Source organism: Vanessa tameamea, chromosome 21 (assembly GCF_037043105.1).
Source record: "Vanessa tameamea isolate UH-Manoa-2023 chromosome 21, ilVanTame1 primary haplotype, whole genome shotgun sequence".
NCBI classification, from domain to species: Eukaryota; Metazoa; Arthropoda; class Insecta; order Lepidoptera; family Nymphalidae; genus Vanessa; species Vanessa tameamea.
In genome coordinates, this window is record NC_087329.1 from 2,459,669 (window position 1) to 2,487,530 (window position 27,862).

A 27,862-nucleotide genomic window follows, 5' to 3' on the forward strand; every position below is an offset into this window, starting at 1 on the left:
CCTTCCCTGACGTCGAAAGGACGCGAAGACGTTGGTCTTGCATTTGATGTATTTCTGGTTTTGTGGGATTCTAGATCAAATACTTGTACATTAGTCTTCGTTGTTAAATTGTTAAGTATACATAACCTTTATTTTATGTTACATTAGTCAAATCACGCACACTATGTCATCTTGTAAGCATAAACGTCAATATCATCGGGTTAATACCATCAGGTAGTCAGTCTGCCTGACTATAAAAAAATATATATCAAAATAAACTGTGGCTATTGAAAGACCAACTTAAACTCATAACACCATCGTCGTATCCACATTTGAAGCCGAGTCAAAATAATTCTGAATAAATATATTCCGAAATTAATTCCCTGGCCTCGTTAGTTCGTATCAGAGAGCAAAGCGCTTTCATGTAAACATTGTTGAAATTTAATTAAAACGAACTCAGATGCATAGCTAAGAAGCATCTATTTGTTTCAATTTAAAATGAACTCCTATACAATAGGAGAAGTTTAAGAGGAGAGTTTTAAACGTGAAAAAGCAATGCCGTATCGATACTCCAAAGTTTTCGATGGGAGTTGTTCAAATAAAACTTATGTTCGGAATTTTGTAGGCGATAGTTGAATTGATTTATCGAAGTCGGACGAGTTTCGGAACGGCGTTCGCTATGAATTTTAAGTTACATTTCAGCTCCGTGATTCTGATGTAAAATATTTGAGTAGTTCTCTGCGCGACTTATCCAAATATTTTGATTTATCTTCGACGTATTGTTTGAATTAATATAATATGATATTATTATATTAGTTTAAATTATCATTGAATTAGTTATTATTACTGTCAAGTCATTGTGGTTAATTTTCATTTTTGCAGTGTCTATGGGTTTATAAAATGTATCCGTTACAATAATTTACAACGCTATTGAAAGAAAATAAGTTGCTAAACGACTCGAGTGTTCTTTTTTTGTTTTTAATGTTGATTCAGACGGTAATTGCAATGATGATAATTCATATATAAGCCGCAAGTGCGGACAATTGAACGAATTATGTTTCGATACATTATAATCTATCGATGTGATATTAAATTAAATTATAAAATTTGTTACCTAACTGAACGATTTCAAACTATAGAATGTTGTACATTTTGTACCAACTCGAATCACCGCCAATGCGCGACCAACCTTGGGAACGAAGGACACCGCCGTCCGTAAACATTGGTGCTGCAAGAAATATTAACCATTCCAAAGAACACATCATTGTGTCATCAAACTTGAGAGCTAAGATGTTATGTCCCTGCGACTGCAATTAGACTCACTCACCTTTCAAACCGGTAAGTGGGTAAGAATGTCTGTTTGGGAGTAGTATATACGATGAGTGGGTGGTGCATACTCCAACAGTTTTGCGCCACCAAACTAACCATGTTCCATGTTCCAATATGGATTTGATCGAAGATTTATTTATATAAGTAACAAATATACGAATTAAATTGTTAGGAATACATTTTATTAAGAGCTGTACAAACTAGAGATCAAAATTAATATAATTGTCGACCACCTAGAATAAACGGAACAATTCGACGCTGGAAATTAAATAAAGTTGGAATACCGAAGCAATATTGAAAAACTACCGTCTCAACTGTAATGAAGTCTCATTAGTTATTTTCAAATAGGGTTACCACTTTAAATAAAGAAAAAATATTATGAGAATTTTAAATGAAATTCTTTGGTTGAATATTTACTTGAAGTGGAGTGATTTACTATTAATTTTATATACCATTAGAAAACTCTTAACGGTAGTTCGTGGTTATCATTTTCCGTAGCGAAAATTATTTATTTATTTTTACGGTATTATTTCGTGATAATATTTCGTATTTTATGACACATGAACTCGGCTCTTTAAGGATGATCACGAGTTTGATTTATTTGGTGTCTTAGTTAGTCTGTACAGCAGCAAATCATCAGATGTCGAGTTCGAGTTCCGAGATCTTTTGCTATGACGATATGCTAGAAAAAGTGACTTCTCTGTCAATAATTTTTCTGTAGCAGAGAGGTGTATTTAAATTGATTGGGTTACACACAACACTTCCGTAATTATGGCTTGCACTTGAAGAAACATTGGACAAATAGCGTGAGGGTATAATAGTGTTGCCAGTTTAAAAAATATCAGTTGCAGTGCAAAGTTAAAAGATAGTAACCCTATTGTACATTAAAAATAGAGCGGCCTTCAGTAAAAACGAAGTTACTGTGATAAAAGCCGATGCGCTCCTTCCATAAAACGCATATTAAATTAAATGTCCCTTTTAAATAACAATTTAGTGTAAATAACTTCTAATCATCAACATTTTAGGTATAAAAGTTTTTCGTTAAGATTATTGAATCAAAATTATTTATTCCTGAAAAATATAGTTCTTTTTTTTTCAAAGTATATCTGAAGACTAGAACTTTTATGATTACTTCTCTCATATATAAATTCTTCTGTATGTGTGTATATCACTGAATTTCTAAACGTACAGCCGTTTAGATGATAGCCGATTATGATGATTTTTTTGCGTGTGTGAGTTGGTTGGGATCGGTTTCCATTACTAATAAACATAAAAATATATTATTATACTCGTACGTAGTCGGGACGAACATACTAGTATAAAATAGTAGAAAAACAACTTTTTTTATGGCATAGGTTGGTGGACGAGCATATGGGCCACCTGATGGTAAGTGGCACTGCCCAAAGACAATGGCGCTGTAATAAATATTAAACATTCCTTACATCGCCAATGTGCCACCAACCTTGGGAACTTATATTTTATGTCCCTTGTGCCTATAGTTACACTGGCTCACTCACCCTTCAAACCGGAACACAACAATAGTGAGTAGTGTTATTTGGCGGTAGAATATCTGATGAGTGGCTCAACGGTAACGGTATTCAAACCACCAAGTGTAGTATAACTGCAGCGAATAATAATTAATTAATTATTATTTTGCATCATTATTATTAAATACCTCCACATCCCCAGTTATAGGTTAATAAATTATTTTTAATTAATTTTATTTTGACATTTTGCATTTGATTTTTGATGGATTCGAACACCCAAACTTCCATTTAAGTTCACGCTCTGTAACCACTAGTTGACTTTGAATCTTTCAACATTTATCTATTAAAACATTACGATACTTAAATCTGATCCATAAGACTCTGTCGTTACTTTTTATATCAACTGTATTTCAATGGGACAAGTTCAAGTTATTCTTCTCAAACCTGTTTCCGTATTCCGCCTGTAAAGCTATAAACACACTATGTTATGAACATTTCATCTCATGCAACTTTATCCGGTATAAATAAATAAAATAATTATTTATTTCTATCACAGCCTTTTTGGATACAGATTGTTAATTTGTTAAGATCTTGAATCTTATTCTAATTCAGATCATAGTGGTTAATTAATATACACAAAGTAATTGCTAAACAGTATCCAATCTTTTTGGAGTTTAGTTCGGATTTAAAAAGTTTAAAATTTAGAAATATCGGTTTTTTTTTACTTACAAGTGATGTCACAAATGTTCTTTTAAATGTCTAACTGAAAAAATCTACTAAACTTAAACGTAAGTTATACGAGAAAATATAAATCATTTCGTAGGTTTTAATATATTACATTTTTATATAAAAAGCTACGCTTCTTGTTGACGTGTTATTGTAATAAAAGGGTCATAATTCATTGACTAAATAAACTAAAAATCATATGTAATTTGCAAAAGGTCAAACGAAGGTCGACTACAGTCAATATCCCACGGCTGTTTTCTGCCCAAGTGTGAACCTATGAAATCTGCCTTATCTAGTTAGGCACTTTACATAAAGATACAAAACCTGAGCAAGTGATAAAAATATATTAGAAAAGAAGAAAATCTGATTATAAAAGTGTTCTCACGTCGAACCCTAAAACAGTTTGCAGTGTGATCATACGTTATACTTTCAACCCTTATGGCGTGGGTCTTGAGAATGTAACGAACATTTATTTTGATGACTACCCCTGATGACAGATGTCGGTACGACGTGATAGGATTTCGTATTTTTATCTTTCTCGTTTCATCAATATTCATTTTTACTGATAATAACATTTCGAATCTCATTTATTCCTCAAGCAGTAACCGACGACTTCGTTTACGTTTATAAATTCGTAAATTATATTTATATTATTTTTTCATTTCTTTATGAAAAAATTTCAAAGACGACAAGACGTGAATCTTAACCAATGAGTTCAATTATCAATTAAATCACGTGCTTAATTTGTGATTAGAATTCGTCTCGTGTTTGCTGAAGGAAAATATCTTGGAATCTTGCACGTGGCGGCGGAGAATCTTCAACCGACCAATCCGCATTGGAGTAGTGTGGAGCTCCAAAACGTCTCCTTAAAAGGCAGAGGAGGTCTTTGACCAGCAGTAAGATATAAAAGACTGTTCCTTTACTTTAATAATAATTACCACAGTCATGTTGTCTGTTTGTATATTATTTTTATTGAGTTCATCACCGGTTCGGAATGTTGATTCTACTGTGAAGAACCGGCAAGGAACTCAATAGTTACTCTTTTCCAACACTTGTAATACAAAATAATGTCAATCAGTAGTCACAGAATCCTGTTAATGAGTTATATATATATTAATTTTATATTTTTTATAGCAGAATAATTTCAGTATCCAATGAATGAAAACAGTATTTTAATATTTATTCAATTAAAGTTTTTGTAATGTGTATAATTTCTCAGTTATCGTTTAAATGAACCGTGGGCAGATTTCCATTTTGTTTGAGTAGGAAACATTATATATAAAGCAAAATATTTAGTTTATTTATACATCACAAGAGTCCGATTATGTTTCAAAACGAATTCGCTTTAAATAGTCAATTTATGGAATATTATTATAGATTACAGAGGTTAAGAAATATTTTGGTGCCGTCATAGCTAAAATGTTGATTTTTTTATTTGCTAGTTATAACAATTTTTTTTTCCAAATCTACGAGTAGTTTCTGTGATATGGCAATACCGCAATAATAATTTATTACGTATCTACATAAATAATTTTTTTTTCGAAACTTTCTTGCATATATCCTTGAGATACTCTCGGGTGATATTCCATCGTATCTTCATCCCATCGATCTGGATTCTTCCATTACTTTTATGATATATTGGAATTGTTCTCCGGGTTATTCACTGTACGAGGTTTTCGTGAAACTTCTCCATATGGGTGCGTCGGTACTGAACCTTAACACTCATATTGCTTTCAAGCTTTTAAAAGTTTTCTAACATATCTAGCACTAATTACTTGGTAATTTACTAACTGATGATTTCATAAAAATATTTTTGCAATACTAACATAATATTCCAATTGTATTTATAATATAAGTTAGTCACGTAAAATAACATCACGCTATGACAAGAGCTGCTCCTGGCGTTAGCTATAGTTAGGTTTGGGTAAGCCACTCCGAGGTCCCAGGTTCGATTACCGGCCGAGTCGATGTAGAAAAAGTTCATTAGTTTTCTATGTTGTCTTGGGTCTGGGTGTTTGTGGTGCCGTCGTTACATCTGATTTTCCATAACACAAGTGCTCTAGCTACTTACATTGGCATCAGAGTAGTGTATGTGATGTTGTCCAATATTTATTTATTTATTATTAAATTACGTGAAATTCGACAGTGACATGAAGCGTGTAATAAATATATTACAATAGAAATAAGTATAATATAATTTGTAATTTCCCCCACGATGATGTGGGGTCTTTCCGGGGGGCATCACAAGATTACATGCCCCTTTTGCCTGTAGTTACACTGACTCATTCATTATTCAAACCAGAATACAACAATACGAATTATTGTTGCTCGCTAGTAGGATATATAATGGGTAGGTGACGCTTACCCAGACATCCACAAAAACCCTTTCAAGATAAGTCTTAAAGAAAAACCACCTCACAAAAATCTATTATAGTTGGAAAAATCTTACATTTGGACAAGTTTTGTCCACGAGTTTTATAAAAGAGTTAAAATAGTACTCGTTTTAAAACTTTTAAGCTGTCACGGAGGGGGATCACCACCGTCAGTGGTTTTCCATTTTAATGTAGAAACGTTGTGTTGAGTGAGAAGAATGGGATCTCTCCTCATAGAGAATTAAATCTCTGATCATCCTTTCTTTTCTATATCAATAAGCATTCTAAGCCTCTTTATATTTTGTAATATTTATAATAATTTAATTTAGAATAAATTCTTAGATTATGTATGTATCTTGATAGAGTGTTGCACTACAAAAAAACTAAAACAATATGACAAACTTTATTATCCTAGATAGAAGAGCCGAGATGGTCCAGTGGTTAGAACGCGTGCATCTTAACCGATGATTTCGGGTTCAAACCCAGGCAGGCACCACTGAATTTTCATGTGCTTAATTTGTGTTTATAATTCATCTCGTGCTCGGCGGTGAAGGAAAACATCGCGAGGAAATCTGCATGTGTGTAATTTCAACGAAACATGTGTATTCCACCAACCGGCAGTGGAGCAGCGTGGTGGAATATGCTCCATACCTTCTCCTCAACGGGAGAGAGCAGTGGGAAATTTACAGGCTGATTATGTTTTATGTTATGTTTATTATCCTAGTGTGCGTGACAGCTACCTTTGACACTTGCCAAACGCCGTAATACTTTACTTGCACACACAGTGCTCAGTGGGCAACTGTTGGCTCCTATTTTTTCAACGCATTCTATACATATAAATAATCAAATTATAATATGTACAAACTGACATAGTTTGTTTAAGTTAAAATGTATAGATATATATATGAATAACGGGGCGAGATTACTTTGATTGTTGATTCGGATAATTAATTAATAGTTGGCAATAATGTTTGATGGCTGATTTACTTTTAAGAGCGGGTCACCCCGAATGGAGTTGTAAGTGTCATGGCAATGCGAGCCGTTATGTTTTGACAAGCGACTCGAATGCGGTGGTTGCTTGCAAACCCATTTGCTCTTAATCGAAATGAATTATTGTAATCCTTTGATATTATTATGATTCTTCCAAATGTCGGATCAATCCCCGAACCCAACTGTTCGGCATCCTGCTCCTCCGACATGTATATAGGACGCCGAAAAAAAAACAGTTGCTTTATCTTTATTAAATCATTTAATTAAATCTCTTTATTAAATACTACAAACTCATGTTCTCATATAATTACTTAACTTTAAATAAAACACCAATCACTTATAAAAACAAAAAAAAACAACGTATTTTTTTTATAACGGTAATACTGATCTTAGTTAAAACTGCAACCACATACATAATAATATCGCGTCGATAGCTAACGTTTTGTACAACAAATAAAATGCCGCTTAGTTTTTTTTTTTCGGTTGTAGCTGTTGGTCATAGTGGCCTCTACAGCGCCAACGGGCGGGTGGGCGAGTCGTAGAAGACTCTGCCGGATGTTGAGAGCCCACTGAAGGGCTCAGAGTACGCGTGTCTTAAGGGCGCCTCCTGTGAGGCCGGATTTCGGCTTAGGACGCCGTCGACTTCTCGAGGGAAGAGATTGTGTTCTCTGAAGCCCGTCATACGCCTAGGCGCGGACGGGTAATAAGGTACGAGGGACCTCGACTCCGTTGGCGGGGTCGGTGTGTGTTTAATGTGTAACCTATCGAGTTAGCGTTTGTCGATGTAATACGGGAGCGCTTCAAACGTCCTTAGTACATCAACGCTTCGGATTAGATCCCCTAAGTCGGGCTTACGCAGCCTTATATAGACTTTTTTATTATAATAGAAATGTTCCCTAAATATATGTTAGAGACAATCTGTTTACACAGGTGTACGACCTCATTTATTATAATGACAATGACGTGATTAACTCATTTTGTGTGTTATTGTTTGATAGGTTGTCAGTTGTCGGCACTTGTACCGGGCACCTATATTTGTTAAACAGCCGATTGGTGGAAATAAAAAGATTAAATGGTGCTCTGTGTATGTGTGCGTGTGTGAGTGAGCCTTTGTTCCTTTGTCTAGTGAGGCACTTGCTCTTGGGACAGCGCCATCGCCAGACGTGCGTGACTGATTTAGTAAGAACAATATGTCGAACGACAATAGTGATAATTTAGATGGCCATCCATTTGATTCCGCGACATATCAAGTTCAATTGTCTTGTTGACAAAACGTTCAATCAAATGTCAAGTTGACAACCTTTAATATCACGCACGAAAAAAAAAGGTTGCGTTTATCATATTTGTTTAGGTAATTTTTAAATTCAAACAATCGTCCCGAATAAAGTCGGAACGTTCCCGAATAAAGTAAACCAAACAATTATAACTTTGAACTCATTTTAATTGATAATCGCTTATGGAATTATATAAACGTATGCAAATGTGGCATGTAATAAATAATCTTAATTATATGTATTACATATAAAAATTACATCTTTACTAATTATAAATGCGAAAGTAACTCTGTCTGTCTGGTGCTCTTTCACGACCAAACTACTGAACTGAATTTAATGAAATTTGAATTCCAAGGAAGTACATAGGTTACTTTTTACTAACCAATCTATAAAACGAGAGGGAAGCCCCGGGCATCAACTAGTCTAGGTATATACCAGCTTTCAAACAGATTCGAAGTCTATTAATCTTGAACACATCCACAAATGTTTCAATATAAACTTTATAATGGAGATCATTTCGATGCCTTCGTAAGTTAGTCGGTATATTTACGTAATAACGGCACGTTTCGTTGACATTCAAAACGAAAATTTAAATATTTATGGAATATAGAGTAAATGTTATCAATTCGATACACTATTCTCGTATATATACGAATGGTATTTAGAAAAGGTAGATCACCAGTAGTACACCAGGCCCTCCGATTGAGACAATATTATTCGAACAATTATAAATGTTTAAATAGTAAAATTTGTAAAGCTAAACTGCTTAAGGATGTGATCACAAAACTCATAGACAGACATCCCTAAGTTATATAAATAAGTACATTTATATATTTTGTAACGCCACGGTATATGCTTTGCCGAGTCGAGCAAAGCCAAGCCAAGCCATCCACGTCAAGTTGTGCTGGAACCGTCCGTCAGATCCGTTTATCCAGTGAGAGGCATTGAATACCCAACAAGTTTTTCGTACTTCATTCATGAGTTTATGCAAAAGAGACTGTCGCCCATGGCAACCGATATAACAGACAAAAGATCTTTTCGTTTCGGGTGTCGTGATAGCAACAGGGCGGTGAAAAATAACGGAATGAAATAAAATATAAAAGATTAATGACAATATTGTTACCGCCTTTCGTTTCAATTTATTTAAATTGCCCACCATAAGGTATTTGTGAGTGTATAAGGGTAGAAGTATAACACTTACTGATTTGGTATTCAAACCACGAGACCACCAAAAACGTTACCCATACTTGAGAAGAACCAGCTGACGTAAATTAGCGGTTATTTTTTGGAAGCAAATGTTGGCAATTTTACCAAAGCGCTTTATTTTCGTCAGTAATGCGTTACGCATAATAATTGTAATATCTACGCATTCATATTATGTATGAAAATGTTTTGCACCATTCAGCGCTTACTGAAGCGCTGTAAAGCGTGCTCATTGGCTTTGTAGGTAAATAGCATGCTTTTTTTATTCGTCTTTATCTCAGTTTTACATGAACACGTCAATAATTCTATCGTTTTGTTTTTATGATATCGGTATGCGGACGAGCAAATAGGCCACCTGATGGTAAGTGGTCACCACCGCTCATAGACAATGGCGTTGTAATAAATATTAACCGTTTCTTACATCACCAATGCGCCACCAACCTTGGGAACTTAGATGTTACGTTCCTTCGTCGTCTTAACCGATGATTTCGGGTTCAAACCCAGGCAGGCACCACTGAATTTTCATGTACTTAATTTGTGTATATAATTCATCTCATGCTCGGCGGTCAAGGAAAACATCGTGAGGAAACCTGCATGTATCTAATTTCAAAGAAATTCAGCCATATGTGTATTCCACCAACCCGCATTGAATTAGCGTGGTGTAATATGCTCCAAACTTTCTCCTCAAAGGAAGAGGAGGCCTTAGCCCAGCAGTGGGAAATTTACAGGCTGCTAATGTAAAAATAATGTAATGTATAAATAAAGATATATTACTCAAGAACTGTTAGTATACGTAAAGTTTGTTTATCAGTATGCCTTCTCCGACTGGAATATAATATAATAAGGAACTGGAATATAATAAATAATAATCATCTGATTTAGAGATTATTCTACTCTGCTCCAGTGCGATTTAACCCCACTGGATACATAAATATTAGTTATCATATAAGACATTCCGGTTTCCTCACGATGTTGTCCTTCAACTATGGCACATGACAATTTCAGGAGTGCTTGCCTGATTTTGATCCTGCAATCTTCGGTCGATCACGTGTATTCATTGAACTACTTCGGCTTGTTAATTTTTACCCTTTATTATGTTAAATTATGAAAACAAATAATTACTTATTTTGACTAGAAAGTTTATAATGAGTTCTTTACAAATATCGTAATTTGTTTATTAATTGAGACCTCAAGATCTCAAGATCTCTTTACAAAGCGTACTTTGTAGTAATTAATCGATTAATTGGTTTTTGTAGCAGCTGTTTGTTGTAACGGAATTAATAATCTATATATATGTCTATACCTACCTACAAAACAAATCCTACAAACTTGGAATTTGTCAGGTAGGTTCCATAGGGTGCAGTCATCCGCTAAGAATACGGATACGGATTTTACGAAACTACACCCCTAAGGGGGTAAAACGGGGTTTGGAAGTTTGTATGGGATTCTTATGTTTTTGTAGTTAGGTACTTGCAATTTAAAATGTATGCTCTATCGATGGTTTGGATGTGTACAAACAATCTATCTTTAAAAATCTTTTGGGGTTTAAACAGGGAATGCTATTATAAATATATATATGTTTATATATGCATTAAATATTGTATATATTTATTGATAATGTTGCGTTAGTTAATTGGGTTAAAAATATTGTTTATATTGAGAGACTTGCTATTTCTTATAATAAAAGAATAAATTACTATAATATAATATTACATTTGAAAAAAATTGGTAGGTAACTACTAAGTATCTTGCCGGTGAAATATAAATTTTGAAACGATGGTGCTTTTGGTCAAAAGTGCTTATTAAAACTCTATAGAAAGAACTACTTGGCGTGCGCAGCTTCGCTTGTATTTTGGGGCTTGGTTCAAAGTAACTTTCGTCAAATTAGGTTCAGTGGTTTGGCAGTAGAAGAGCAATAGACAGGCAGACAGACTTACTTTCATATTTAAAATATTTATATGAATATTTTGATTTTGTAGGCCTTAGTAGAAATGACTCCACAAGGGTAAATTTACTCTAGCAGGGCGAGTTGCACGAAACAGTTTCGAATAAATATGCAATATTTGTAGTACACTTCCCCAGTAGTGTAGAACTTTTGGGTTGTTTTTGTATGACTAAAAAATGCGTCAAAGCAAGCTACAAACTCGTACGTGTCACTCGTCGCTGAGGGAACAGGCTTCCTAAACGAACAATGGAAAATTTGTTTGAAGTTTTAAATGAACGAATTTGGGACAAACGCTTTTTAAAATCGATCCAAGGATATTGTGCAAACCCGTCTGGGGGGTACCACCCACTCGTCATATATTGTACCACCAAGATATACTTTTTATTACCTTGTTACGGTTTAAAAGTTGAGTAAGCCAGTGTAATACAGGCACAAGGGAAATTACATCTTAGTTCTGAAGGTTGGTAGTGTATTGGCGATGTGAAGAATGGCTAATATTTCTTACAGCACCAATGCCTTTAGGTGGTAAGCACTTACCATCAGGTGACCATTTGCTTGACCTAAATAATAGACAAAAAAAATTATTTGATCAAGTTTAATGTTTATTATTGATGTGAATAAAATGCAATATCTCTGGTTGATGACTAAAAGGCCCTAAAAATCGATTTTCTTCCTCTAGCTAGAAACTCGAGGGTATTCCATACAGCGAAGTTATAGCAAAGATCATTAGAACGTTTATTAGCATTGAATTAGCATATTAAATAAAAATTCAAGCAAGAATCTTGAAACAATAGCATTTATTTACATAAGAATTATTCACATTAAGGCCTCAATTATATACAATTTTAAATAGTTACTTTTTTTATGGCATTGGTTGGCGGACGAGCATATGGGCCACCTGATGGTAAGTGGTCACCACCGCCCATAGACAAAGGCGCTGTAAGAAACATCAACCATTCCTTACATCACCTATGCGTCACTAACCTTGGGAACCAAGATGTTACCCTTGTGCCCGTGATTACACTGGCTCACTCACCCTTCCAACCGGAACACAACAATACAGACTACTGATATTTTGCGGTAGAATAACTGATGAGTGGGTGGTACTTATCCATAGGGCTTGCACAAAGTCCTACCACCAAGTAAACTGAATAAATCATGATCAAGTGTGATGGGGCAAGAATGCTAGCAGCATTTCTCTGCTGTATCGCAGTTCCGATCTACAGGGTAAAGCAAAACATGAAGCCCTCCCGTCACCAGTGGAGGCGATAAGTTTTAATAAATATTTTTGCATCGTTAACCAATTTCCGAAGTGTTTCAACTGCAAATGCAACTATGACACGAAAAAGTGATGTGATAATTATTATCAGTATTTATGGACGTGCCTCGGGAAGCACGTAAACGTATTGCGCCTGAACTCTTTCCGGTCATGTCGAACTTGATATCCGATTGGATTATCAGAGTGAGCGTATAGAGTGCACTATATTATTGTGGAGTGGCCAAGGGAAATCGGTCTGAAGGACATCGAGAATTTATAGTTTAACATACATAAAACATAATCAGCCTGTAAATTTCCCACTGCTGGGCTAAGGCCTCCTCTCCCGTTGAGGAGAAGGTATGGAGCATATTCCACCACGCTGCTCCAATGCGGGTTGGTGGAATACACATGTGGCAGAATTTCGTTGAAATTAGACACATGCAGGTTTCCTTACGATGTTTTCCTTCACCGCCGAGCACGAGATGAATTATAAACACAAATTAAGCACATGAAAATTCAGTGGTGCCTGCCTGGGTTTGAACCCGAAATCATCGGTTAAGATGCACGCGTTCTAACCACTGGGCCATCTCGGCTCTATAGTTATAGTTTACCGTTGACAATACATAGTTAATTGAATACTAGTGGGTCTCTACAAACTACGCGTTTATTCGAAAGGTTTTTTAGGACTTTCGTATATTTTTTCCTCTCTTAAGAATTAATTATTTGTTTAATTGTAACAATTTCGTAAATAGCAATCAAGAATATTCTTTAATTTTCTCTCTTAAGTCTTCACATCTATGACTGGAGCTCTTCAAAATGAGACCATAAGCGATTTTTTTATGTGCAGCTATCACTGTCTGTCTGTATCACATAATCACTGGGGCAAAAATCGGCTTACGCTTTTATTAAGATATAAGATTAGCCATACAATATTTATTCAAAAATTAAGTTTTTATTTTGACATCCTGTTAGACGACGATTAAAGCGAATTTTGATTAAAGATTGAACTAGTCCATTATATTTGGAAATGCAAATGAAATGAAATGAATGAAATGAAATGTTTATTTGCATTTCTCGGCCTGACTTTTGTATATACTGACTGGACTAAGCCAATAAATTCAATTTATATTTGAATGACGATTTGCGCGATTTAATGAACAATCAACGCCATCTATTAACAAAAAAATAAACTAACTGTTTAATCAATTCAAATATGAAGAATCCAGTTAGTTTTACGCGAAAATGTGTGAACTTTCAAACTAATATTATCAACGCTAAATTGAGTTTGTCTGTCACGAATTCAAGTCTTAATTACTCAAACGATCGTCCTGAAATTTTGTGTATATGTTGTTTGGGGTACAGTAAACGACGAAGGGTATTTAACACCTTCCCTCATACGCCGACAAATAAAATCGTAACTAGTAAAAACTAAAAGAGAACGTGTTCCAACCAATCTAGTTCCAATTATAAAATTTAACTTTTTAATTATCCAACATATATTTTAGGCAAAGATATAAAAGCAGTGAGCCTCTGTATTATCAAAATTATTATTAATATCATGTGTTCGCGACACACAATCGAGTTCAATTTCAACGTCTAATTTATTCCATAATAGCCTTGTTGATTATAATCTTCTATCCAATAAGCTGTATCTACATTACAATTCAAAGCATTAATTCAAACATGCTGACACGAATATGTGATGATATCTATATGTCTGTCTGTAGTATAACCGATGATCCAATACGCATGGAATTGTACTGAATAGATCAAACTAATTTTCGAAATACATGCAATGAAATTCAAAAATGGAATTAAAATGTATGCTACCCAGAGTCTCAACAAAAAAAGAGTGACTTTACTATTTGTATCAGTACAGTGCAGTGCAGACATTCAATCAAATCAAAATATTATTTATTCAACTAGGCTCATTATTTTTTTTTTTTTATATTAGTATTTTTTTCTTATACAGCCGTGTAGCTGCTCTCTAGCTGGCCAGTAAGTTTTCTCTGCTCTCTAAAGTTAATTCTTTGTTAAATCGTAACAGTTAAGTAAATGCAATCAAGAATCCTCTTTATTTTTCTGCACGTCTATGGCTGGAGCTCTTCGAAATGAGACCATAGCCGATTTTTTATGTGCAGCTATTGCCCCGTAATGACGGGGACAAAAATCGGCTTAGGCTATTAATATATAAAATATAAGATTTGCAGTGCTGATTCTGTGAGTTGCACCAACTGTCAAACAACTGACAGTGGACCACAATAACGATGTTTATATTAGAAAAGTTAATATAATCGTTGAGTTTTCTTGAATTTTATAATGTTGCAACTTATTTACTTAATTAAAAATAACCAAATTGGTCCGGCCGTTCACGCGTGATGCCGTGACCAAGGAAAATAGGGATTCATTTTTTATATATACATAGATATTCCAGAGCATTAATTTTCCCGCCGTGATGATTACCTGTCAAAATTCACGTTGACAGATTAAAAAATAATATTATAATGATTAATATACAAAGTGACAGATACTCGTCAGTAATATTTTATTTATTTTTATTTTTTACTTTATTAGGGAAACAAACATTACAAGTCATTCTTAAAGCTAAAGCATAGAAATTAGCACATATACCAGTAAAGTTTCCACTTATAACTAAAAACATAATAAGAGCAGAACAAAATGAATTATAATATCTAATATAATAACAATAAGAAAAAACAAACCTATGAAAAAAGGGCAAATTTGAGAAAAAACAAATAAAAGATCTAGGCTTTATGGTTCTAGCACAAATTTCCTGAAGTTAGCAACTGATTCTGTAAATATATCAATACTGGAAAATTTAGTGTTCCAGTATATATAATTTATAATAATTCGTATAATATTCGTCGAACAATAAGAGTCGAACAGTTTATCTTCGTCTATATGTAATAAAATATATAATAATATAATATTTTGAAATTATATATAAAGAGCCTTCCAATTTTGTATCCTGCATTTTCAAAATTACTCATGAAGATACTTAATAAATATTTTTTATTAAATAACATAATTCCATTTACATTCTTTGTAAATCAAATAATAAATACAATGTTAAATAAAAAGCGACATGAAAGACTAATCTGAATATATAAATTAAGACGAGATCGACGAAGCTATACTGAACTTCACAAAAATCAAAAGAGGTTCACAAACAAAATATAACCGAACATACCTTACCAGTTATACTGATAAAACAACCTAATTTTTAATCGGTTGCAAAATAACCAAAACCTCTAAACTACGGGAGGATTCAAATAATTATTGGTTTATAATTTAATTTAATCATTGTTCGTAGCGCTACGTTTCAGCGCCTACGCGCTACGTTTCAGCGCCTACGCGCTACGTTTTAGTACCTACGGTCAAGCAATTAATTGAAGTATTCCATCAAAATCAACTAACGTTGAAATAAAATTGGCCATTTCTTTTGTTTATCCTTCATAATTGTTATCATGGAAATTACAACTGCGTACTACAAATGCAAGACAGACGGAAACGGAATTAAAAAACCCATAAACATTTTAATGAGAATATTTAAATTGTAGTAATTATTATTACGATCAAAGAGATTTATCTTTTAATATATTATTCGTGACAATGTAAGAAATGACGTGATCAATAATATTGCGTGCTTTTTTTTTTTTATTACTCTATCGATGCGACTACTGGACAAATATACATACATAAAACTTATATCGGAGGATGCAGCGTGTTTCGGAGAAGCTTAGCGTCTAACATAATGTATATTTGCCATAAACTAATGTGTTTTAGATTACATACATTAGCAGCCTGTAAATTTCCCACTACTGGGCTAAGGCCTCCTCTCTTTGAGGAGAAGGTTTGGAACATATTCCACCACGCTGCTTCAATGCGGGTTGGTGGAATACACATGTGGCAGATTTCGTTGAAATTAGGCACATGCAGGTTTCCTCACGATGTTTTCCTTCACCGCCGAGCACGAGATGAAATTAAGCACTTGAAAATTCAGTGGTGCTTGCGTGGGCTTGAACCCGAAATCATCGGTTAAGATGCACGCGTTCTAACCACTTGGGCATCTCGGCTATATGTGTATATAGTTTCAATGATTATTAAATATACGAGTATTTTTGTTTAATTTTTGTTTGTATTTTTAATCTTTTTTTAAGTGTATTGTAAAATTCTTATGAGATATCAAAATTTAACCTAAAATTGAGACTCCTTAAAATTAGGTTAAGTTTAAGCGTGAGCATTTTAAATAAGACAATACGTCTTATTTAAAATGCCTGTTATATAATAATATATGTGTGGTTGAATTTCAGTCGATGTTTGTAGGTTTGCTCACGATGTTTACCTCAAGAAATTAATTATAAACAAAACACAATATGAAAATGAATCCATCTTCTATTTTAAGCATTCTTGATGTGTAACATTTGTCGAGCCTTGGTGCTAATTACGCTCTTTGATGACGTCCCCCCCATTAAAAATAAATTTTGAATATAATATAATAATCTGCTATATTGTGAAACTAGATTCGTTGTAAGCAAAAATTGTACTCTTGTGGTGTAAAGTATAATAATATTGTGTGTTCTCGACCGAATTCTGAGTAAAATCCACACAAGTAGGCACTAGAAACTTGTGTGACATTAACACGTAGTTCGCTACACGGACGCCATTTTGTTTCATCATAACAATGGCGCGACAAAACCACTGCGACAAGGAACACGTTTAAATATGGAACCATTTTTCTTTTTCATTCGTTATTATTGTGTTGCCAGTGCGAGCTTCAATGTGGACATGAAAATTTTCACTTTAAATGCTGAATGTACTATCGTATAAAAATGTAACAATTTTTTTTTTTTTGAGTTTTATTTTTTTATTTGTATATACTGAGCTCGTTGATTTAATTACTCGGTGCTTTTCCGCGGCGATCTCATGGAATTAGTAAAATCTGCTACCGGTTGCAAAGCTTCGTTTTGTTATAAGGAAATTAATAAAAAACTTTTGCAACAAAATTAATCAAACAAGACAATGAAGGCTGTATATTAACATAAATATCTTTACAATTAATATTAATGAGTTCATACCCGGGCAAGCTGAATTCATATACTTGATTTGTTTATAATTTATTTCGTGCTTAGTGGTAAAGGTAAACGTGATACTGCACGTGGCTAATTAAATTTGTCACATGCATCCAACCTGCTTTGGAGCAGCGTGGTAGAGTAAGCTCCAAGCCTTTTCAAATGGAGGAATTTACGCAGCAGAGGGCCTATAAAGGCTGTTACTTTAACATTTCATGATCATATTTCGAAAGTTTAATACTCTACGTTATAATGGTTTACGTATATTCATATCATTCAAAAATGTAACAAAACCGTTATTTTTTTAAAATCCGAAGGCTAACTAATACTTAATGTTACTGATCATATAAATAACTAATTGTCGTTCGCGGCTTTGCTCGCGTTTAAGGAGTTGATTGGCTGATGTTAGGCATCGCAAATATATCTTTAATTGGGTTCAAGCTTGCTTCATATTAAATTTCATCAAAATCGGTTCGGTGATTCAGCCGTGAAAGAGTAACAGACAGACAGACAGACAAAGTCGCCTTTGTAGTACAGATTTCGTTTATATCTGTGAGATGTGAATAATTCTAAATTTGAATCGTTATAAATTTATCACCTCATAAACTCTCAAAGGAAAATCCGACATAACACCTTTTCATAGGCGAGCTTCTTTCAACAGGTTTATTTTCGCTATAAAAGTCCTCAAATATCCTCGCACTCCATAAGAACGTCATAAACCTCGTCATAATGGATCCAGTTTGACTAATGGCCTCTTAAAGCTTGCCACACATGATCTGTCCAAGTTATATATGAAAGCGTTCTATTGTATACATTTTTAAAGCGATTTACTAATAAACGACGCGCATATAAAGCATGTTTATTAAATTTCGGAAAATAGGTTATGTAAGGATTTATTCAGACTAATTTACATTTAAATCGTATTAAATGAGACTGGGCTGTATGAACTTTCCTTTGTCTAAAAGTTTGAAATATCACTGTAAAAGTAAACGTCAATATATTCACATGTATAGTAAACACGTATTTAATACGGATTCTTATGAGATATTTTAATTTGTTTCATAAAACAATTGATTTATTTTCTATTTATGTACACCTGTTTTTAAGTATTATTAAAAATTGCGAACGAAATACAAAGTATGATGCGAAATATTTAAAAATATATTACTTTTTGATCTTCATTTATTCACGAAGTTGTCTCGCAAGAATTTTCATCCGCTTACTGTATATAATTGAAGAAAATATTATCATAACTTAGTGAATATCATATTATAAAATTATATTGTATGACATATAATTTCTTCCTTCATTATATTTTTTCATCTATTCGGCTAAAGTATGTCAGGTATGTATATTATATTAAATTGACACAATCACGTTTTCTAACATATCATCGAATAGGACTTAATAACAATTTGGAATCTATATATATAAGAAATACCACTGGCTACCGCTGGCTGAAATGACTCAGGACGAAAACACCGAAACTATATGTCAGTTTGACTTGAAATTGAACATAGTTACTCGCTACTTATATTAGTCGTGACGTAGACAATTACTACTAGGATTTTTGGCAATTTAGATTTTAATGGGGTAAATGGGTCAGGTTGATTTGTAGAATTTAACGCGTACGATGTCGGAATGAACATATAGTATAATAATAATAAATAAATAAATATTGGACAACATCACATACATTACTCTGATCCCAATGTAAGTAGCTAAAGCACTTGTATTATATAAGAGAAATGAACGCTCGAACTCTTTATAACTCTTGTTAGATAATGCTAATAATCTGAAATATTATATTTTCGAATATACATGAATAATTAATTTGTATGTCGAACGAATAATTATTTATCTACTGGAATCAAACATTAATTTTGTTAATCGACTTAAGGATCCGTGTTTTATGAAATAAACTCACCCGTATTCATGTTTATCACAATTGGCACTGAGCGCACCTCGAATAAATAACTAACTGTATAACATTACAATGAATATTGTATAATATTTATTCGCGATTCGCTTCAAATGTTCTGCCAACTTATATTTTCATTCTCGATAACCTCAATGGTGAAATAATCGCGTATTGGTAATAAAAGCCAGAAGATAAATCTCATAAAAATCGCTTAGTTAAAAAAATATTTTTCTCATATAATTATACATATATTCAGGAAGAGTAGAACAGATTTGGATAACTCCATACATGTCTATGAAATCTGTACTAATATGATAAATGCTCAGGCAACTCTGTTACCTCTTCACGCTCAGGCGCGGAACCGATTGAGATGATATTCGGTATGGAGATCGTTTGAGCCCCGGTGATCGGAGAAGAACGAAGACTTCTTTTTTTAATTCACCCTTTGTGGGGGTAAAGTAGAGGGTATTTTTGTATAAATTTCACGCGAGTAAAGCTGATTGTTTAACTAGTAATCCTATAAATAAACTTAGTTGTGATAAAGTACGCAATTTGATGAAAATAATTTGTTTCAGTCTTAGATTGCGTGGTGTCGGGATGGGGCGAGTGGTCAGATTGCGACACGACATGCGGGTCCGGCAGCATGGTGAGGAGCCGAAGGGTCATGCAAGCGCCTGCTCATGGTGGTCGTCACTGTCCTTCGCTCGTGCAACGTCGGGCATGCCAAGCGCACCATGGCTGTCTACCGGATAGTGATATTCCTTTACGAGGTACGTATTATCTACACTAATATAATAAATGCAAAAGTAACTATGTATGTCTGTCTGCCTGTTGTTCTTTCACGGCTAAACCGCTGAATCGAATTTGATGAAATTCTGTATGAATCAACCTTGAACTCTCAGGAAGGACGTAGACTTTTTATGCCCAACGCTAGACAACCAACTCCTAAAACGCGAAAGATGTCGCGGACGACAACTAGTTATATAAATTACACATACTTTGACAATGATCGATTACCGTGGACGTTGGAATAATTGTTTTTACTTGGAGGAGGTTCGTGTGTTATCCAGTTAGTTGCACGTCGGCACTAATTGGCGCCGCAGCACATCAATTTCAACGTTTTCGCATTTATTTCTATGTCCGACGGATCGCCATAAATATATGTACACTGGCTGGTCAATATTTGTCGAGTTTGGTTAGTTAAATATAACTAATGGATTTGGCTCTTGACAGTTTTATCGAAGGATTTTATGTCCAGCAATATTTTCCGAGGTAATGAAAGTCGGAAAATAATTCCATACATGGAAATTGAGGAGCTTTAGATATTGGGTTGAAAAAACTTTCTTAAAATCAAAACATTATATAAAAGCAATTTTGAATCGTCATGTTACAGCTTGGAATTAAATTTAAAGCTAGCACAGAATCGGAAAGTAGATTCGACCGAGAAGAACCGGCAAGAAACTCAGTAGCTCCTTTACATTACATACATTACTTTATATTAGCAGCCTGTAAATTTCCCACTGTTGGGCTAAGGCCTCCCTTTGAGGAAAAGGTTTGGAGCATATTCCACCACGCTGCTCCAATGCGGGTTGGTGGAATACACATGTGGCAGAATTTCGTGGAAATTAGATACATGCAGGTTTCCTCACGATGTTTTTCTTCACCGCCGAGCACGAGATGAATTATAAACACAAATTAAGCACATGAAATTTAGTGGTGCTTGCCTGGGTTTGAGCCCGAAATCATCGGTTAAGATGCACGCGTTCTAACCTTTATTTTAATTACAGATCACGTCAATAAAGTACAACTAGATTTCTATATATTTTAAAAACTAAGTCGACGCTTTTTTATCTTTAATATAATCTTGATTTGATTAATATATCTTATTTACCACTGTTTTTTTATGTCATGAGCTTAAATTTTTTAATAGGTCAAGTTAAAATGAGCTTACTCGTTTAGAACAAAGGGCTAAATTTTGTCTCCTTTTGAAAGTTAGTTCTCTGTAAAGATAAAATGATTGCGAATATAATACAACAAATAAGTTTATAATATTTGATTGTTTGTGTCGTTGTTTTTTGTCGAGATATCTGTAGGGAAACACAAAAATGAAGAGATTGAAATTTGATGTTTGTTCTTTCTTGTGATTCATAACATAAATATACTATATTTTTTGTTAAAATCGTAATTTCTCCACTGATGTTAAAAGCGGTGGCTATTGAGAATCATATGTAAATCTAGTACAATTATTGAGGAAATTTAATTCTGTACAAATGCAACACGCTAATTATCACCAAAAGATTTTACTTGGTTGTAGCCCTTTGTCCAAAGCTTGATAGTCAAATAAAAAATAATATCAACCATTCGTCATGCAAATCAAATCAAATCAAAATATACTTTATTCGAGTCGCCTTTTACAAGCACTTTCGAATCGACATTTAACAAACTATTTAAAGTAAAGCTACCACCGGTTCGGAATGTAAATTCTACCGAGAAGAACCGATAAGAAACTCAGTAGTAACTCTTTTTCTTTTTACAATCTTCCACCCAACAGAAATACTTGTTATTGTTGTGTTCCGGTTTAAAGTGTGAACGAGCCAGTGTAATTACCGTCATAAGGTACATAACATCTTAGTTCCCAACAACCAACCAACGTTGGTTGCGCATTGGTGATACTCATATCATCGATATTGACATAATATCGACATTTCTCAAAATGTCGAATATTTCTATCAGTTCCAATACTATGAGGTAATCACATTATTCGGTGTCCCATTTGCCAATCCGCCAACTTTTTCTCATAACCACAGAAAACTCTAATAAACGTCCAAAGTCCATTGAAACTAAATTCCAACATACAACTTAAGATACTAAATAGACACGTCCGAAGATTTATCAGCAAGAATACCTCCTTATTTCCCCTCCCGTACTTAATCGTGTTAATTAGATTAGTTCGCTGTCCGTTCGTCTACGTAAATAGAAGTCTAGAAATAGTTGAACATCCTTGATCGATGAAATAGTTCAGGGAGCTTCACTTGGAATGTATATATTAAAGCTATATAGTTAGCATAGTTTATTATGAAATTATTAATACATGTTATAAGTGGCCCAGTGGTTAGAACGCGTGCATCTTAACCGATGATTTTGGGTTCAAACCCACACAAGCACATATATTTTCACAATCCTATTTTTTTTTTTTAAATCAGCGATAATAATACTTTTAAAGGTAAACTTACAACAAACCCCAAATAATTAACCCTCCCGAGAAAAGATTTTTAAGAGAACGTTTTGGGTTCTTTTCCGCGGTTCCCCCACATGTGGGTTGCAACCTGTACTATGGATTAAGACAGGCCTGCTTATAACACAATGTTTTAGACTTCGCTGAAAAATGGAAGATAATTTTGAACATCCACTAGCTTACGAGATATCGCTCTATGTAAATGATATAACCTTCGTACTAATAAAAAAAACTGCCAATTTCAGCCTTACAATGTTTATTTTAGTTCAACGTGCTGTTTTTTTTAACTCATTGCTCTGCAAAAGTTAAAATCAGCAAAATAATTCCTAAACACGTCTGGTTTCGAGGCGACTGAAAGTCATTCTGTTAAATAGTCTTGTATCGCGCTGTCCAAATAAATGGGTTGTGAGTTACAAACGAAGGGAGGAATTTAGCTTTAGCTAGTTTTAACCACTATAGCAGCTGGACGCCACTCTCCTTCAATGCGGATTGATGAATATAAATGTGGCAGAATTTCATTAAAATTTAATCGTGCAGGTATATATATATTTTTTTTTTATGGCATTGCTTGGTGGACGAGCATATGGGCCACCTGATGGTAAGTGGTCACCACCGCCCATAGACAAAGGCGCTGTAAGAAATATTAACCATTCCTTACATCACCTATGCGCCACCAACCTTGGGAACTAAGATGTTATGTCCCTTGTGCCTAGTAATGTTTTCTTTCAACACCGAACACGAAATAAAATAAAATAAGCACATGAAAATTCAGTGAGCTTGACTGGATTCAACTCGCAATCGTTCTAATCACTGGTTTATCTCGACTCTATAATATCACCCACTTATCAGATATTCTATCGTTTAACGTTGCTGTTAGTATTGTCGTGCTGCTTTTTGAACGGTGATCGAACTGATGCAACATCTTGGTTTCCAAGGTTGGTGGCACATTGGCGATGTAAGGAATGATTAATATTATAGCGCCAATCTCTGTGAGTGGTGGTGTATTATTGGGCATATTATAAAAAAAATATGCAATGTAAAAGTGTACACACATACATTACATTTTAATTAGAGTTTGAATCTTGTTAAATTATGGGTAGAGGCCTTACTACACCTTAGACATTTTGAATCAGTACTAACCATTATGTATTTGTTTATAGAGGAATCAGCGATGATTCTGCCAGGAGGTCTGTCGGTGAGCCGCCATTCGAATGAAACTGTCGACATCAGAAAGAACTTGCGCTTGAGAAACCCCGACGATCCAGAATCCAATTCACATAGAGAGTGAGTAATCATATAAAAAACTTTTCAACCAAAAAACGTACTTTAACAAATTAAAGGGCATAGAAAAATATGTGTACAGTTTTCTAGAAACTTCGAAAGAAAAAGGGCGGACACGAGTTACAGTGTAATTTGTTATTTTTATAAAGTAACAGTTTAGGTCTCCGTTCCCTTTTGAGACATGATTCCCTTACACATGTGGCAGAATTTCATTGAATTTTGACACATGCATTTCCTCATGATGTTTTTCTTCTTAACTCCAGATAAATTACAAACATAAATTAAGCACATGAAAATTCAGTAGTGCTTGCTTGGTTATGAGCCCGCAATCATCTGTTAAGATGCACGTGTTCTAACCACTGAGCGATCTCGGTTGTTTTATAATTGTGTGCAATAAAGATCTTATCTGTTTCTCGTATGGACGGTACTGATGTAATCGTTAAGACATTATGCGGGCAGATATTTGAGTAATCGAGCTCCGATACAATAATACCATTAATGTTCTCCATTTTCTCAAAATCATATTTGGTGGTAAGGCTCTGTGCAAGCCCGCCTGGGTGGGTACCACCCACACATCAGATATTCTACCGCCAAACAGCAGTACTCAGTATTGTTGTGTTCCGGTTTGAAGGGTGAGTGAGCCAGTGTAACTACAGGCACAAGGGACGTAACATCTTAGTTCCCAAGGTTGGTGGCGCATTGGTGATGTAAGAAATGGTTAATATTTCTCACAACGCCATTGTCTATGGGCGGCGGTGACCACTTACGATCAGGTGGCCCATTTGCTCGTCCGCCTACCGATATCATAAAAAAAACTGCACAATCCCTTTTCATTACAAATCTTATATTCCATCCATACATCAATAGAATGATAATCATTTTATTAATTGTCAGTACTGGTCACATGATACGCCAACCCAACGTCCTTCTATCAGCTCGACTCATTCCTTGGGTTTCGTGTCGCTCTGTTTTAGGGACCGTATTAATGAGCGTCTCCGACATATTTAGATATAAAGGCAAATCTCCATCTCTATTAGGATAAGCCATTTGTTTATTATTTTCGTAAGAAATTACAATTACACAATATAAAAATTATGAGGAACAAAGGCGATTCGTCGCAGACGTGGTAGCGCTTGCCGTTGACACCCCACAATGATGGCGGTGTTCAACATTCCCTAGTTGTCAAATCTTGTTTCCTCGTAATTTAAAAGATGGCGCTAGTGATGTGCCGTCAAATATATTTATAATCTTAATGTATTTGTTTCAGATATTGTGTACAGTTTGAAGTAACGAAAGTGTCTAAAGCCTGTCACACCGATTCCGATTACAAGCCCTTACGTGAAGGTACATTGATATTTAATTATATTATGTAATAACTTTTGTAAAATGATGTAGAAGAAAGAGTGAGTACAAATCAGTTAAACTAAGCCTAGTTTACGAATAGTTCTGCTTATTGAATCAAATATATGTTATAGAGCATTGGAGTAAAGCCCTACCAAGAAAGATAGTTGATCTTTCTTGGTAGGGCTTTATGCAAACCTTTCTGGGTAGGTACCACCCACTCATCAGATAATCTGCCGTCAAGCAGAAATACTTGGTATTGTTGTGTTCCGGTTTGAAGGGTGTGTGAGCCAGTGTAACTACAGGCACAAGGGACATAATATCTTAGTTCCCAAGGTTGGGGGCGTATTGTCGAAGTAAAGGATGGTTAATATTTCTAACAGCGATGGTGAACACCACACATCAGGTAGCCCATTTACCTACCTATTACTTAAAAAATAAAACTGTCTTCTTCAAATTCCGAACTGCTGAAAAATTCTTTACAGGAAAACGTAGTAACTATTTACTGGTCTGTCTTGGTTGTGAACCCAGGACTCAAGATCTGCAACCTTGAAAGCTAGCCTCGAAACCAACATGTTCACATTATAATATGCACTAAGGACGTAATTAAATATTAATTATTATTAGATCAAAATTAATTACAAATCATGGCCGCAAAGAACAGAGACATAAATATTAAATATTCCACTGCTGGGCTAAGTTCTCCGTTCCTTTTTGAAGAAGCCTTGGACTTTATTCCACCACGAAGCTCTACGAGTTGAATACACAAGTGGCATATTTGCATACGTCTTACAGATTTCCCAACGATGTTTTCCTTCACACAAATTAAGCACATAAAATTTCAGTAATGCGTACCAGGTTCGAACCCAAAATCTTCGGTTAAGTTCAACGTATTTCAGCCATTAGGCCATGTGGCCACCCAATCTCCCAAGCAGTGTTTCCGTTGAATCGGAATTCCGATATTCCTAATTATATAATGTTAATTTTATCAGGTGGTACAGTTTGCGTGATGTGTGAAGCAGCAGCTCTCCGACGAGACCTCAACTGGCGATGTGGTGGTCACGGCGTGAGTGGTCACAGCACGCGTTTCTACGCGCTGGTGGCACCACACTGTCACGGGAAGTGGATACGTGCCAAGGAAAATCCAGATAGAAAGAGCGATTGCTGTTCTAATCCTGATTTTATTTTCGTATAAGATAGTTTGTATAATTGTGTATGATGTAATAATAAGTATTTGTTAAGGATTTATTGCTAAATATTATTAAATTTCATCCCTGATGAAATGAAATGATTTAAAAAACAGTTTTGTTCCGATATATTTAACCTTTACTCTGAAGTCTCACACGTTGATAAAAATAAAGTATTTTACGTAATGCCGCACTTTCAAACAATACGAATTGTAAACAAGAGTTTCGTTTTGATAATATCATAGACATAAACTGGAGTTTACAGGTGTAAAAAACCTTTGGTTCAAAATAATCACAGTTCGTAAACTTAAGTACACTCACATCATCAAAAACAGTAAGGAAGAATTAAAGCGTCATATAAATACGTAATGAGTGACAAGTGAATATATCATCGAATTATCGGATACTTTGTGATTATTTATGGTAAGCTGTAACTCTCTGAACTCGAAATAATACAACGTATTTATCATTGGAACGAATGATTGTACTCTTTCAAATAAAGAAGAACTGTTAATTCATTGTCATTAAAACTGTATCTAATTTAAGATTTATAGCCCCTGCAGAGCGATTCTGTAAGAATTCACTTCGTATCTCACTCGAGCAACATCGATAACTGAATTAAATGATACGCCATTTTGATACGTGTATCCTATAAATTTTATAATTATGAAAGTCACATATCACATTCTGACATTTTACGTTCGTGTTCGGTGGTGAGTTTCGCGTTTATCTGAAATATTATAATTTCCTGACGAAATGAAGATTACAGAAGATTTTTCAGATTCGTTTATGTTTCTTATCACTTGAAAACGCATTGACTGTTTCAGAAAATCTTTGGTCGGTCTTTATAATAAAGTACTCTAAAATATCTTACATAAGCACACTTTTAAACTAACTTCATCTGTGTGTAACAATGATTAGTTCTATACGATATACATAATAAAAAAATATAAGAAAGTAACCGACGATAATTTTGTGTTAACAATAGATTGTGTTCTATATTTGAATTACTATTTTACCCACTTTACAATTTCATATAACGAATTTGATAAACGATTTTGATAAATTTATCAATCGACATTCGTCTCTATTTTCATTATTTAAACTGAAGGATACATCTCACACATTCACACACAACTATTATTTCCTAATAAGAAGAAGGGTTAAGAGTATCTTCCACCCAATATATTATAATTTTCTTTACACCCATCAAGAAAAGTTTAAAAGTTTGCCCGACCAAT

At 34.4% G+C, this 27,862-nt stretch overlaps 1 protein-coding gene across 1 annotated transcript in view; it reads left to right on the forward strand.

The window, feature by feature from the left end:
- The window catches only part of Vex (vexed), a 77,248-nt gene extending 50,558 nt beyond the window's left edge, over positions 1–26,690 (forward strand). The window contains exons 3-6 of the mRNA XM_064218327.1: positions 20,153–20,347; positions 23,973–24,096; positions 25,361–25,437; positions 26,427–26,690. Of these exons, the coding sequence (XP_064074397.1) occupies positions 20,153–20,347; positions 23,973–24,096; positions 25,361–25,437; positions 26,427–26,629 (599 nt within the window). The 3' untranslated portion in view covers positions 26,630–26,690. The remainder of the gene's footprint in view (positions 1–20,152; positions 20,348–23,972; positions 24,097–25,360; positions 25,438–26,426) is intronic.
- The last annotated feature ends 1,172 nt before the right edge of the window (positions 26,691–27,862 follow it).